The sequence below is a fragment of the Melozone crissalis genome, unplaced genomic scaffold, assembly GCF_028551555.1.
Source record: "Melozone crissalis strain CALT ecotype California unplaced genomic scaffold, PUWL_Pcris_2 ptg000032l_1, whole genome shotgun sequence".
NCBI lineage: Eukaryota > Metazoa > Chordata > Aves > Passeriformes > Passerellidae > Melozone > Melozone crissalis.
Window position 1 is genome coordinate 2,255,606 of NW_026535810.1, and position 14,870 is coordinate 2,270,475.

General features: G+C 49.6%; 1 protein-coding gene across 1 annotated transcript; it reads right to left on the reverse strand.

Moving 5' to 3' along the window:
* Positions 1–4,013: 4,013 nt before the first annotated feature.
* Positions 4,014–8,894, reverse strand: VAT1 (vesicle amine transport 1). The gene is made up of 6 exons (XM_054281579.1): positions 8,565–8,894; positions 6,911–7,118; positions 6,414–6,584; positions 6,236–6,325; positions 5,084–5,325; positions 4,014–4,116 (listed from the first exon to the last, which is right to left on the reverse strand). The coding sequence occupies exons 1-6, from the start codon at positions 8,892–8,894 to the stop codon at positions 4,015–4,017; spliced, it is 1,143 nt and encodes a 380-aa protein (XP_054137554.1). The 3' UTR covers position 4,014.
* Positions 8,895–14,870: the final 5,976 nt, after the last annotated feature.

Here is a 14,870-nt window from a genome sequence, read left to right on the forward strand (position 1 = left end):
TGTCAACTGAATCTGCTGTGGACAGAGGGTTCACCACCACAGAAAACTGAGCAGCACTGTGAAGGTTTTGTTATGCTTTAATTACCATTTGAAACACATAAGGCATATGGTAACGTTTGACAGAGGAGCAGTACACATTGTAGTCATGTAAACAGCAGTGGCACAGTTGTCTTCTGTCCAACTCGGTTACACAAAAAAGCGAAATATATTTTTTAAACAAAAGATTTGCTATGTGTCTGTAGGATGAGCAGCACTCATATCACAAATCTGCAAATCAACACAACTCAGACAGTACAGACCAGACCATATGCTGCAAGAGGCTCACTCAGAGTCTAACACATTTCACATCATGCTCATGTACTACTTGCCAAAAACACTTTGCCAGCACGAGGGCTCAGCACACCAGAGGCTTCAGCAACTTGAGTGGATTCACACCTATGATAGCAGCTGTCAGCAGGCCAGAATCCTGCTCCAGCTGAAGCCTCACACACACAGTGCTTCTTACTTCTCCCTGGTTAATCCATTCCAGTTTAATACAGGTGTCTGAAACAAATCCTAGAGCTGAGCTCCTTCCCAGAGCACTGGGCAGGGCTACCTGTGCTCCCTTCCCCTCCTGCAGTCAGCTTGCAACACAAGTGAGCTTCAGAGAGTCAAAAACGTGGCAACTGCTGCCTGGTGACAGCAAAGGAGTTGCATTCTGTCCAGGAGCAGCAGCACCAGGCTGGGAGCCACTACAGCAATGACAGGAGAGGCACTGGCACCGAGCCCCCTGCAGCAGGCAGGGCTGGGGGCGCCTCCTCCACCCACCAACTCCTTACACTTCCACCTGCACTCCTCATGGCACAACCTTTGAGTCAAGACAATCAGTAAAATAAACATTAAATTGCACTTCTGGAATGGCACACATGATTAAGTACAGCAATCTCCCAGTTCCTCAGTAGCACAACTTTGCCCTAAACAAGCAACACTGAATGGAATGATTTTTATCCTAGGGTTTCATTTTGGTTTTTTTGCTTTGGTCCTTAGTACACAAACTGGCTGGTTAACTGGATTAAGACACTTGAAGTTGTTTTACACAGGTTTTATACTTAACTGGCCCATAAAAAAGAAAAGTAAAAAACCAAAACACAACCAAACCACACCCACCTGGAGCAGAACTTTGAGCAGAGGATTGCAAGGTTACATTTAATCTTGGTCTTCCTGTAGAAAACACTGTTGCTACCAAGAGACACAAAATAGTGCTGACCTCGAACAGGCAGTGACTGCTTGGCATTCCTGCCTTGATAAGGGCTTCAGGAATTTCTGCTTAGAAAGACATGTGAGCCCAAAAAGAGCCAGGAGCCAGGATTGTTTCTAAAGAGCCAAGGCTGGAGCAGCTGATAAAGCCTCACCCTGGAGCCAAACAGGTCTGCCCTGGGAAAGACAAGGGCTTTACAACAGATCTTATGGACTGGGGGGTACAGAAGCACCAGAAAGGCTGGAACACCTGGGGAGAGAACAGCTAACTCATGGAAAGTCCAACAACATCACCAGAGTTCACAAAACAGAGCTAACAAGAGTCAAAACAGTGTTTTGGCAATACTTGGAAAGGCCAGAATGGAAAAGGCCCCAGTGACTTCCTAGTCATGTAGCAGAAGGCACCGAGATGCTGTTTGCTGTGGCACACAGGAGGCAGCAGGGCAGAGAGAGGGCTCTGAGGGGTCTGTGAGAGCCCTGCCACACTGCCTGACCAAGGCCATCCATGTAAGGCACTGAGCACGAGACTGGCTCAGGAAAAAGCAGGGAGAGAGAGGATGTGGCTGTGAAACACACCAGAACAGCTTCCCTTTTACAATCAGAGGATGTGCAGGGTTGTGTGCCTTTTGAGCATGCTGCCCTGGCATCAAGGTGAAGTCCAGTTTCTCAGAGGAACAGGTCCAGACTTTCCATTTCAGCAATTTAGACAGTCCTTCTGTTTTCACACCTGGTAAAGCAGCATTAGACAGTGTTGGATTCAATCTAAATCAGCACAACGGGGCAGGCTGAAAGAAGCAGCAAGATTTTGGATTCAGAAAGGTAAAAAGTTGTGCTTGAGAGTTCCATCAGCCTGTGTTTATGAAATTCAAGAGATGAACTGACAAGGATCTGTGAGAGGACTCCAGCACTCCTCTGAGGTTGTAGGGAACAGGATTGTTGCAATATTTAAAGTTAGCCAGGGGAAAACCCCTGCAAGCTGTGCCAGTGCATTTCTAAAGAACTCTGGACTGAGCCCAAGCACCTGAACCCCAAACTGCATTGGCAGAGTCCCACTGAGCAGGCTGAGGGAGAATTCAGAGAGGAACTCCAGCCCTGGGTGGTGATGGGGCTGTGTGCCCAGCCCTGTGCCCAGTGGGTACCTGCCCTCCTTGGGCCCTCCCTGTGGGCTAATTGAGCAGGATTCTAATCTCAAGGTTTTGCTTCTGAAGCACAAGTTCTTCCATGATGGGCAGCTCTTAGTGCCCTTAGGTTTACCATTTCAAATCCAAAATGAAGCCCAAAAGCCCACAACACCTATAACCCATGCCAAGTAAGCACTGACAGCACCAGAGTGGCCCAGAGCTGCAAGCAGGGTCCAGGACAGCATCACCCAGGGCTCAAGGTGGGCTCAAGGACTGCATCACCCAGGGCTCAAGGTGCTCACAGAGCTGGGCTTGGGTCTCTACACAGCTCTGTTTCCAAATGAACACAAGGAAAGAAAAGTAGAAGAGGAAACAGTTCTGGTATAGGGAGGAGCATCCAAGCAGCTCCTAAACCCTCAGTGCCAGAGCCCCAGGACAGATTCAGGGGGAGAAGAGCCAAGCCCTGCTGCAGCAAAAGAGCTGGGAGACAATGGAAAACTGCTCAGAATGTGCAGGTAAAGAGGCACATTGACACACAGCTGGGCTGTTTGTCATCTCACCAGTGTGCCACAGGGAGAGCCAGCCCAGGCTGCAGGGCAGCCAGCCCACAGGAGGGGCTCCTGAAAGTTCCTTCCCAAATTGCAACTCCTCCTCAGTGCACAGGGCACTGCACAAAGCATTAATAGGGGATGATTTTGTTTCCATCTCACTCAAGTCCAATTCAATACTGCAGCCCTTGGAAATACAAAGACAAGGGTGAAGCCCTAACAACATCAACTTGGAGCCCAACATAATAAAGCACAGAGCCAACATCAATTGTTCCAGTTGTTTGAGACACAGTTGAGTCCTTATGGTCTCTAAGAATCAGACACTGCTCAGATCTCTCTATACAATTTGGAAACAGAAAATGGACAGGATCAGGTTATCTAACTGAAACTTTTCTTCTGTAGTCAGACATAGCCCAGCCCAGCCTGTCAGGGGATTTACAGACTGCACAGAGAAGTGACTGCAAATGGAGTGTGATCTGCAATAGGCTCCAAATTGCCAGGATGGTCAAGGCAAAACCAACATGAGCTGTTAATATCTGGCTGTGTTAGTGGCCTACAAAAAGCAGAGGGAATAAAGCCAGGTTAGTGTGAACAGAAGAGAAACCCCTGCTTGAATTTAACTAGGCCAGCTGTGGTTTTCCTTTGGCTGTGGAGGAAACATCCTACATTTGGCCAATCCTCTGCTGAACAGACTTTCCCAAAGCTGAGAGTGCAAATGCTTCAGCAGGGCTCAGTTTCTGCAGAGACACTTGGCAGTTGTTACAGTACTTTGTGCCTTGACTTTACAGTGACAGGCTGTGCAGTTGTCAGTCACCAACTGCTTGGAAGCTTCAGCTTCACTGCCAGAGAAAAAGGAGGTTAGTCTGGAAATTCAGTGGAGAAACAAGTGGTTAGAAAGCAGTATGAAATAAACAGGCTTCAAAAGAGAGAGCAGGAGGCATGTCTGGCAAAGGGTCAGTCACAACAAGAGCATGCAAACCTCATCTGAATGATAACCATGATGTTCTTGTACTGGTGAAAGATGGGAGATACTGATCTGTCCATTTCCAGGTCCCAAAGAGATCAGGGAGTTAAACCATGAATTCATAATCTGCATTCATCTTTTCTCCTTAGTTCTCTGCTTTTTTAGATTCTTCCTTGGGTGCTTCAGGAACCAGGATGACTTTTCCAACATTCTTCTTTTCTTGCATCTGCTTCATAGCCTCTGCCACCTGGAGGCAAAAGGAGTCTGGTGAGAACCCCACCCAATGCAGAGGGCATCCATGCCCCTCCTGGGCCCCTCAGCACCTCCAGAGCAGTCTGAGGCACAACTGGGAGGCTTTCCTGGAGTTCAAGCATGTCCCAAGCATCCAGGTGCCTTGCACAGGTGTGTTTTGGACAGACCTGGGCAATTACCCCAGCAGGCCTATAGGAAACTATCAAGAATTCACACAGCCCAACCTAAACACACACACAAGGAGGGTCTGCTCACACAAATGTGGAAGGGCAGTGTGTGTCACTCTCCAAAGGGAGGAATCCAGCAACTGCTAGGAGGACAAAGCTTCTACCAGCTACACAAAACAATACATGCACAGAATTGTATCATTTTTATCATTATTTTCAAGCACCTGGGCTAGGCCTGGAATCAAAGCTTTCCTGAAGCCTTTGCATCAGTTCTCAGGTATGAGCATTACTAAGTTCTTTGCTCCCCTGCAGCAGCTCCTGCCCCAGCATTCCCAAGGGAAGAGCCTGGCTCTGCCTGGACACATCAATGCAATAACCCTGAGCAGAGCAGAGCTGCTGGAAAACCTGCTGCTCCCTTCATTCTGCTTCACTGCCTGGGCTCTTTTGCACTCTTGGAAGGGCAGCAACAACCTCCCCATCTGTCTGCTTAATTACAGGCTGCAGAGCACTCAGGGCAAGCTGCAGTGTGATGCAGAACCCAGCCCCTCCTGCTGCTGCTGCCCATGGAGCTCAGCTGAGCACCTGCCCTGCTCCCCAGGGACCCTGTCTGGCACTGCCCAGCCCTGTGCACTGGAGCACAACAGCCCAGCCACTTTACTCAGCCTTAATATTTTAAAAGGAATAAAACTCAGCCTCAGAATGTCTGAGAACAGATGGTTATTAGACATTTTCAACAGTTCAGCCCCCATGGACAAGGTGCTCACTCTGTACCACTGGATGTCAGCTCAGACTCACCTGATCAAAAGGCCACACAGAGTCTATTTTGGGCTTGATTTTGCCCTGGCTGTACAGGTTAACCAGCTTGGCCACAACACTCCTGAGAAGCTCAACCTCTTCATCCATATATCCAAGGTGGTAGCCACACACAGCCTTGTTCTGGTGCAGGAGCTGCAAGGCAGTGATGCTGAACTGGTTCCACCAGGTTTTAGCCATAGCCATGAGGTTCTTCTTCTGCCCAGTGAGCAGGTTTGCTACTCCTGAAAAGAAGGCAAGCCACAGGTGAGCTGGAATACAACACAAGAAGCAAAGGGCACCTCATAGAACAGCTCAGACCAGGCACAGAGCTGAGAAATGACCACAGAAAACCTGCCCAGTTGACCTTCAACATAAACAGGCACCTGCCTCAGCCTCTAGATAAGCATAATTTGGATTATCAGCACTCATGTGGCAAACATGCACATGAGAAATGCAGAAATGCAGAACAGCTCCTCTCTTTGGCCCCCCTAAGGCAGCAGCAGTGCAGCTAGCAGGGCTGGCAGAGGTAAGAAAGGGTTACAAGTGCCACCCAGCCAGGCAGGCAGGACAGTTTTCCCCTTCTCCTCCAGCCCTGCTTCTCCAGGGGAATCACAAGCTGCAGTGGCTGGGACAACCAAAGCAGCACACTGCTGCAAGTGTCTGGAATCCCACTGGGGGCTGTGTGAGGGCTTTGTCTGTGGGACAAAATCACAGTGTTCCAGGGTTGGGGAATGGAGAGATAAGTATTCAGTAGCCTCAAACCTCATCTCCCACACATCCTCTGAAAGAAAAGCAAGGCTGTGCATTAAGTCAGCCTAGACAAAGCAGCTATGCCAGTATTCCTCCCTGAGGACATTCCAGCTTCCCCTGCAGGCATCAGCTTTTACTCCAAGAGAGAGAAGAGCCTTGCAGGCTCCTTTCACCATGGGAAGAGCCTTGCAGGCTGTGAACACAGCTTTGGGGACACGGCACAAATCTCACTCCCCTCTGCCTCACCAAGCCAAAGCATCCTAAAGACCTTAATTAAATAAAATAACTGCAACACAGTGAGGAATAGTATCCCTGACAGCCATGCACCATTTCTGTGTGGATCCCATTCCACCCTCACACAGTCCCTGGGTTCTTTGGGCACTTTGCCCACCCCACACTCACCATAAGTGATGAGTTTGCCCATTGGCTTCAAGAGGTTAAAAGCTTTGGATGTATCAGATCCTCCCAGAGGGTCCAGCACAATGTCAACACCTAGAGAGGGAATTGGAAGTAAATAAAAGCTTCTTTGCAAATTGAAAGAAATGCAAGAGAGCTGCACAAGTCCTCCACCACATCTCACCTTTGGGAGAGATTTTCCGGACCTCCTCTGCGTAATCCATGGTTCTGTAGTCAATGGGGTGAGCAACTCCACTCTCCTTGAGGGTCTCGTGCTTGGAGGCAGATGCTGTGCCAAAAATGGTGACATTTTCTACAGTCTTGCACAGCTGGATGGCAGCAGTTCCCACACCACCTGAAAATCAGCAGTAAGAAAAGTTTAGAAGCAAACAGCCCCAGTGTAAATTAAAAAACCTCATGTAAAAACTTGCTTAGTAAATTATCCCTGCCTGTATCAATCACACAGCACAGCAGCCTGGGGAATAGAGGCTCTGCCTGGGACACACTGGGAGAGATTGACCCCAGCTGCTGGGGAATGGGGTCAGCACAAAGCCTGCATCTCTGCCAGGTGATATTCTATCAGCCCAGCCCCATTCTGATCATTTCTTCACCCATGTCATTTATTCAGAAGCTGCACAGCGAAATCAAGAGTCTCAGTATGGTATGGCAAGAATTATTTACCTGCAGCCATGTGGATGAGGACACTCTGGTTGGGTCTCAGGTTTCCAAAGTCAAACAGAATCATGTAGGCAGTGATGTAGTTCACAAGAAGAGCAGCAGCTTCCTCGAAGCTCATCCCCTCAGGCATTGGGAAGGTGTGACTGACCGGCACATTCACCACTTCTTGCCAGAGCCCTGACCTGGCCAGGACCATTACCTTGTCACCAACCTGAAATTAGAGGACAAGGTGGTGTAAAACAAGTCCCCAAGGTTAGCAGAAGCCATCAGAACCTTGCCCTCAGTATGTCAGAGCTTCTGCATCCACACAGTTCTGTGTGCAGAGACTGCAGCACCGCGAGACTCAGGCAGGAGAGCACAGCTGGTTTAACTCTCTCCTCACTGGGAGGCTGCAGCACAGAACCTCCCACCACAGACCTGGGCACACACCAGGAACCCCAGAGATCACAGGCACCCCAGGCTCTGCCTTTGTATTGGCACCCAAACCCAAACTGTGGTTGCCCAAACCAACCACGGGATCCATGGCAGATCCCCCACAACACAAGAGGGACGAGGACCATGTCCTGCTCTCCTTGCCCAAGCTAAACACCAAAAAATATTACTGCTGCTCCTTGCCATCATCCTGCCCAGAGGCAGGACCCTTTGGGAAACATTTAGTAGCATCAATCATGGAAAATGTACCTCAAAACATAGGAAAACCTCCGGAACCTAAGCCCCACGGCCTCCTCCAGCTCCTCCCCGCCCGTTCTCCCTGGAGACCACAGGCACCCCAGGCTCTGCCTTTGTATTGGCACCCAAACCCAAACTGTGGTTGCCCAAACCAACCACTGGATCCATGGCAGATCCCCCACAACACAAGAGGGACGAGGACCATGTCCTGCCCTCCTTGCCCAAGCTGGGAGCAGAAGTCTAAACACCGAAAAATATTACTGCTGCTCCTTGCCATCACCCTGCCAAGAGGGGGGACCCTTAGGGAAACATTTGGTAGTAGCAATCATGATAAATGCACCTCCAAACTTAGGAAAACCTCCGGAATCTGAGGCACACGGCTTCCCCCAGCTCCTCCCTGCCCGTTCTCCCTGGAGACCACAGACACCCCACGCTCTGGCTTTGTAGTGGAACCCAAACCCAAACTGTGGTTGCCCAAACCAACCACTGGATCCACGCTGGATCCCCCACAACACAAGAGGGACGAGGATCATGTTCTCCCCTCCTTGCCCACGCTAAACACCAAAAAATATTACTGCTGCTCCTTGCCATCACCCTGCCAAGACGCAGGATCCTTTGGGAAGCGTTTAGTAGCATCAATCGTGGAAAATACACCTCCAAACTTAGGAAAACCTCCCGAATCTGAGCCCCACGGCCTCCTCCGCTCCTCCCCGCCCGTTCTCCCGGAGCGGCAGGGCCGGCCCGGGGATGCTCGCCCGCCCTGCCCCTTTGTCCCTGGCCTTTGTCCGCCGCCCTGTCGCCTCCAAATCCCCGGCGGGGAGGATCGGTGGGGTCCCTGCCGGGGGCTCAGCGCTGCCGGGCCCACCGGGACTCCCGGGGCTGCGGGCAGCGGGCCTGGGCCGCACCCCGGGGCGGTTCGGGGCCAGCGGGCCGGGGCGGGCTCGGCACCCCGGGGCAGTTCGGGGCCGGCGGGCCGGGCCGCCCTCACCTGTCGGTCGCGGACGCCGTCGCCGAGGGCGCGCACGGTGCCGGCGCACTCCATGCCGGGGCACACGGGCGGCGGCGGCAGGCGGTCGTACAGGCCCTGCCGCGCCATCAGGTCGGCGAAGTTGAGCCCGCAGGCGCGGACGGTGACCGAGACCTCCCCGGGCCGCGGCTCCGCGCCGCGCCGCGCCTGCACCTTCACCTTGTCGTAGCCGCCGAAGCCGGTGAGCACCAGCGCCCGGTGCTCCGCCGGCGCCTCCCCGCCTCCCGCCGGCGGCTCGGGGCCGGGGGCCGGCTCGGGGGCGGCGGGGGCCGGGGCCGGCTCGGCGGACATGGCGGTGCGGAGCGACGGGAGCGGCTGCGGAGCGGCGGCGGCGGCGGCGGCGGGCGGGGAAGGGCCGGGGCGCGGCCGGGGGCGGAGCGGCTCGGGCGGGGCAGCAGCGAGCGGCGGCGGCGGCGGGCGGGGCGGTGAGGCCGGCCGGCCCCCGGGCCCGCTCCCCCTGCCGCACCAGCATCTTCTGCATCTTCTCCCTTTTTCCCTTTATTTTCCTTTTTTTTTTTTTTTTCCCTCTTCCCCCCCTTTTTAATTTTTTATTTTATTTTTAATTTTTTTTTTTCTAAATCATTCCTTCCGAGCAAACACGCTGCTGCCCGCACCCTTCCTGGGGGCATGGTTGGAATGGCAGCAGCTTTGCTGGAGCATCATTTCATCATTTCCCTGAGTTACTTTTCTAATTTATAGTGCGGAAATCCTGAGGCTTGCGGGGAGCTCTGCGGCAGGGAGGAGGCTCGGGTTGCGCAGAGGTCGGAGGGAGGAACTGAGCTCTAATCCTGCAGCTAAAGACAAATAAATCCGGCAGCGTGTGCGGGCAGATCGCTGGATCCAGCCTCTGTTTCTGCCAGCAGACAGCAGCGTCCTCCCTGAGCTCACTGGTCGGCTCCCAGATATCACAGATATCAATGTGTGAATATCACTGTGTGAATATCAATGTGTGAATATCAATGCGTGAACGCTCCCATTTCCATCGGGAATCCTGATCCGGTGCCATTTTGTGTGTGCAGAGCACAACAGAATCCACACCTCGCTTATCTGATCTTGATGAGCCCATCCCTAACAAACCACTGCAGGGTGACTGCTCAAGCGAGCAAATCAGAGAGGCCCCCAAAGAGAAAAATATCCATGCCCAAAGAGAAAACACAAACCACCTAGAGGATAATCAGTGTGCTGGGAAATTTGTGTGTCATTCCCAAGCCAAGCAAAACCCTGCACAAGGCACTGTCAGCACTGTGGCAGCTCTGGCTGGCCCACGGATCAGCAAACCCTGGAGTGAAAAATGTGTATTTTATGATTGGCTTTTGGCAAATATTAAAATGAATATTATATGTGTAGTGTTAGAAAGTGATGCTGTATTAATTTTCTTAAGTAGTGTGTTAAATTTGTTTTAGGTTATAATATAATGTTAAAATAGCAACTATGCTGTGTAAGATGGTTTTCTAAAAGAGAGGACTCGCAGAGATATAGCAGCCACAGGACACCTAAATCTTTCAGAGAAAAGAGAATTTATTGTTCCATTATCAGAAGAAACTAACTTCTTCCTGCCTCACTCAGCCCTGAAGATGTTGTTAGGATTCAGAGGAAGAAGTTCACGATGACCAGACAGAATCCTGTGTTTGAATGGAATTTCTGCATCATGTATGAGGTGTATGAATATGCAACAGGCTGTTGCTTTTAATGGTTAATCCTCTGTTAACGTGGGTCCTTTTTCGGGCTTATTTTGCCCAGAAAGAGGTACCCAGACTGTCCATAACTCTTTGTTTCTATTGTCTCATATTGTCCTAAATCCTAATTGTCCAAATTTTTATTACTCTAATTATATTACTATTTTTATAACAATTTTATTACTACTACTAATAAACTAAAATTTAAGTAATAATTTATTATATTTAATAATTTATTATATTTAAATATAAACTATATATAATATATAATATATAATATATCATATATCATATATCATATATCATAAATAACATAATATATAATAAATAATATATTATATGTTATATATTGTATATTGTAATATATTATATAATATATTACATAATATATTACACAATACATTACATTATATTTATTTATTATATATTATATTTATAATTTATTGTAATAATAATAAATTAAATTTTAAATTTCTACAAACAAGTGATTGGCATTTTTCACACTGGCATCTCCAGGGTCTTTGGTGGCTGCAGGAGGCCCAGTGTGAGCTGCTGGGCTGGGCTGCAGGAGCTCTGCATGGCTGCGTCCTGCAGGATGCTCCAGGCTGGGCTGCCCTGACCCTGGCAGAGCCTGGGACTGCTCAGGAAGAGCAGCACAAAGACAGGAAAGGAGGCAGGAGGAGGACAGAGCCTGGGGCAGGCTGCTCGTGGTGTGTGCGTGGCAGATTTATGGGTGTTGGGGTGGCTGCAGTGGGGGCAAGGAGGAAATCATGCCCAGTTGTATGGCAAGATAACAGCACAGCTTCACCCTTTGTTTGCTGTTGGTCGGCCCTGAGAATACAGATGTGCCTTCCTGATGTGTGGGCATGTGCCACAGCCCAGATTAGAAAGAAGCAGTCAAAACAATCCCTTATCTTCTGCTGCTCTTCCTAGGAGCTTTCCTAGCCTTCCTTCTTCCAGTGATTTATTTTCACAGCTGTCAGGGCTCTTGTGGTGGGTGAAACCAAAGGGAGCCTCTGCCCACCCCAGAGTTCAGGGATGATCCCCAGAGACTGAGTGGTCAGTGAAGAGAGTGGATTTAAGAATTCAGATCCCTCTTCTGTGAGACTCCTCCAGCTGTGTGAAGCCCTGGAGCAGATTGGACAGGACAGGGACATTTCTGCACGAGGCAGGTCCCTGTGGAAGGGCAGGATGCTCTTTCTGCCTTGGTCTCTTTGGTGTTTCTGAGCCAGTTTTTCCTTATCAGCTCAGTCAGTAATAATGTCCTTGTAAATCCTAACCCACGGCTGTTTTCTCAGTGTTGGAGCAGCAGGGTTAAGGTCAGTCCTGGCTCTGGAGTTGGTGTGAGTGAGGCTGTTTGGGGAGCAGGCAGGTGTGCAGGGCATGGGCAGCTGGCACAGCCTGAGCTGGCACCCCCAGCACACCAGGGGGGACATCAGCTGCTGGAGATGGGGTCAGCATGAAGCTGCATCTCTGGGACATCAGCTGCTGGAGATGGGGTCAGCATGAAGCTGCATCTCTGAGACATCAGCTGCTGGAGATGGGGTCAGCATGAAGCTGCATCTCTGCATCTCAGCTGCTGGCATCCCCAGCACATCAGAGCACTGCCCACAGGACATTGGGAGCATTAGCTGGACAAAACTATTTTTCCCAATGGAATTGCTGCTCTAGCCCGTTTTCCAGCAAGCTCTCCAAATGTGAGCTCTTGCTGCTGTTCTGAATGGTGCTGACTTGTGATTCATAGCCAGAGGTGGGCACAGGCCACCGAGGTAGCTGCTCTCATTCTCTCTCTGCCAGACACTGAGTTTCCAGCAGCCCTGCACCTCCCTGTAAGCTGGTCTCCTGCTTTTTCCTGCTCTCCTGCTTTTCCCAGCCTCCTGCAGCCTCCCCTGATCCCCTGGAAGGGTTTGAGGAGGATGTGCCAGAGTAGGAGCAGTGCCAGCTCCCCTGCCTGGCCCTTTGTTCCTCGTCCTTTTATTCCTACCAAGGGCTCCAGCACTCCCTCTGCTCTGCTCTCAAGGACATTGGAACAATGACCAGGCAAAAGATAAAAAAGCCCAACTGGCAGCAGTTTCCTTGTCAGCAAGCAGCTGCCTGTGCCAGCTCCCAGGGCTGGCTCAGGACACAACCCCAGAGGCTCAGGCCCACAAAATCCTCACCTTGCAGGGCAGGGCTCCCTGAGACCCCTCTGGTGGCCAGGGGATGGCTGCTGGACATGGGGTGGCTCCACCCCACAGGTGAGGTGCTCAAATTTGGGGTTCCTCAGTCCAGCTCTGGCCCTGACCTGGTGCCAGCATCCTCCTCTCCTGCTCCTTTCATCCTGCCCCATCTGCAGGCCAGGGCAAGGGCTGGGCTTGGGAAGCAGCTCTGGGGCTGCTCAGACCCTTTCAGGGCTCTGCAGTTTGGTGTCCTGGCTCTACTGCAAGTGTTGATCTCCATCCATCTGCCTGGATTTGTTGGGAATTCCAGAGAAAGATTCCTCCTGCCTCTGCTCTGCCTTTTCTTCACCCTTGCATGCACAGAGAGGGACACACAGACAAGATCCCACCTGCCTCACACGTACCAGGAGTGCTGTGCCTCCTGGTGACACTTTCTGCGCCTGTATCACAGTAAATGACATTTAGATTTGACAGCTAGAGCAGCAGGTGGAGGAGATCTGACAGAAGCCCTCAGACACAGCTGCCACTCACAGCTGCAGCTCCCTGCGCTGCTGTTTTGATCACAGACAAATTGAGGCACTTGTCAAGTGCTACAGAAGCTCAGTGGATGGCAGCTCGCTGAAGAAATCCTCCCAGCACAGAGCATCATTCCCACAAAGGCTGTGGGAATTCTCCATTTTTGCCCAGCAGCAGAGGCTGGGGATGTGCAGAGGCAGTGAATGGCATGGGGCCAGATCCCAGGGGTGCACAGAGCAGCATCCTCCTCTGGAAATAGGCATTTTCTCCACTGCAGTCCTTGGAGAAATCATGTGAAATAAAAATCAGCCTCCTTAGCTTCAGCCTTATGCTACAGCATCAATAATTTACTGACAATTATAGTCCCAAAATCACAGGCTTAGCACATCCACATGCTGTGCATCCACGAAAACACCATTATCTGGTCAGTGGGTTTTACCACACTGAAAATTACAGACTTGCCACTGTGGGCAGTGTGGCTGTGCCTTGGATCAAGACCTGGTGTGAAAAATGTGTATTTTATGATTGGCTTTTCACAAATATTAAAATGAATATTATATGTGTTGTGTTAGAAAGTGATGCTGTATTAATTTTCTTAAGTACTGTGTTAAATATAGTTTTAGGTTATAACATAATGTTAAAATGCTATGTAGGATACTTTTTTTTAAGATAGGAATGAGGTACTCACACTGAGATAGCAGCCACAGGACATCTGAATCTTTCAGAGAAAAGAGAATTTATTGCTCCATTATCAGAAGAAACAAACTCCTTCCTGCCTTGCTCAGCCATGAAGAGGAAGAAGCTGACACTGACCAGACAGAATCCTGTGCTTGAATGAAATTTATGCATCATGTGTGAGGTGTATGAATATGCAACAGGCTGTTCCCTTTAGGGGTTAATCCTCTGTTAACGTGGGTCCTTTTTCAGGCTTATTTTGCCCAGAAAAGGTACCCAGACTGTCCATAACTCTTTGTTTTTATTGTCTCATATTGTCCTAATCCAAATTGTCCAAATTTTTATTACTTTAATTATATTACTATTTTTACAACCATTTTATTACTATTAAACTTTTTAAAATTCTAAAAACAAGTGACTGGCATTTTTCACACCTGGGTTTCTCTGCAGCACCACCACCTCTGCTGCTGTCCAAGAGCCGTTTTTTTATGATTTTCAATCATAAAATACACATTTCTCACTCCTCCAGAGGCTCAGCTCACTGTCTCCACACAGAGAAACCTGCAGCAGTAATTGAGGCATTGTGCTCCCTCAGCCTCCAGCACACATGCACTGACTGCAGCCTTTCCAGCAGAATCCTTGGCACTTGAATGCCTCCTTGCTTTAATCCCCGAGGTTGCTGAAGGATGCTGCTTTCATCTGATAGCATTTATGGACTGTTATAATGAGCTTTGGCTTGCTGAGATAAATTAAATTGCTCACCCAGAGGTGCAAACTTCATTAATGCCAGCAGTGAGTCAGATCAGCATTATTCTAGCCCAGAATGTAAACAGGCTGGACACATGAAAGGGGATTTGGATTTTTTTCTCTTTCTTTTTTCAACCATCCTAATTGCTGCTGACTTGTATTTGCTGCATCTCTACTGTTGGAATAAATCAGCCCAGACTCCATTTTCTTCATGCAGAAAGCAAATTCTTTATTCTTTATTCACAAAGCTCATATTTGTAGGAAATATCAGAAGGCACTGTGTTAAACCTAATTGCTCAGAAATACAGTGAAATTCAGTTCATTCATATTGTAAATTTCTATCAAATTTTCTCTCTCTAGATATGTTTACACTTTTCCTTTGTGGGTTCTCATGGGACAAATTTCATTGTTTACACAGGTGCATTTGTTTTTCACCATCAGAATAGATTGTTGTGTTAAATCTACTTCTCATTTGCATGAAGAAACATCAAGGC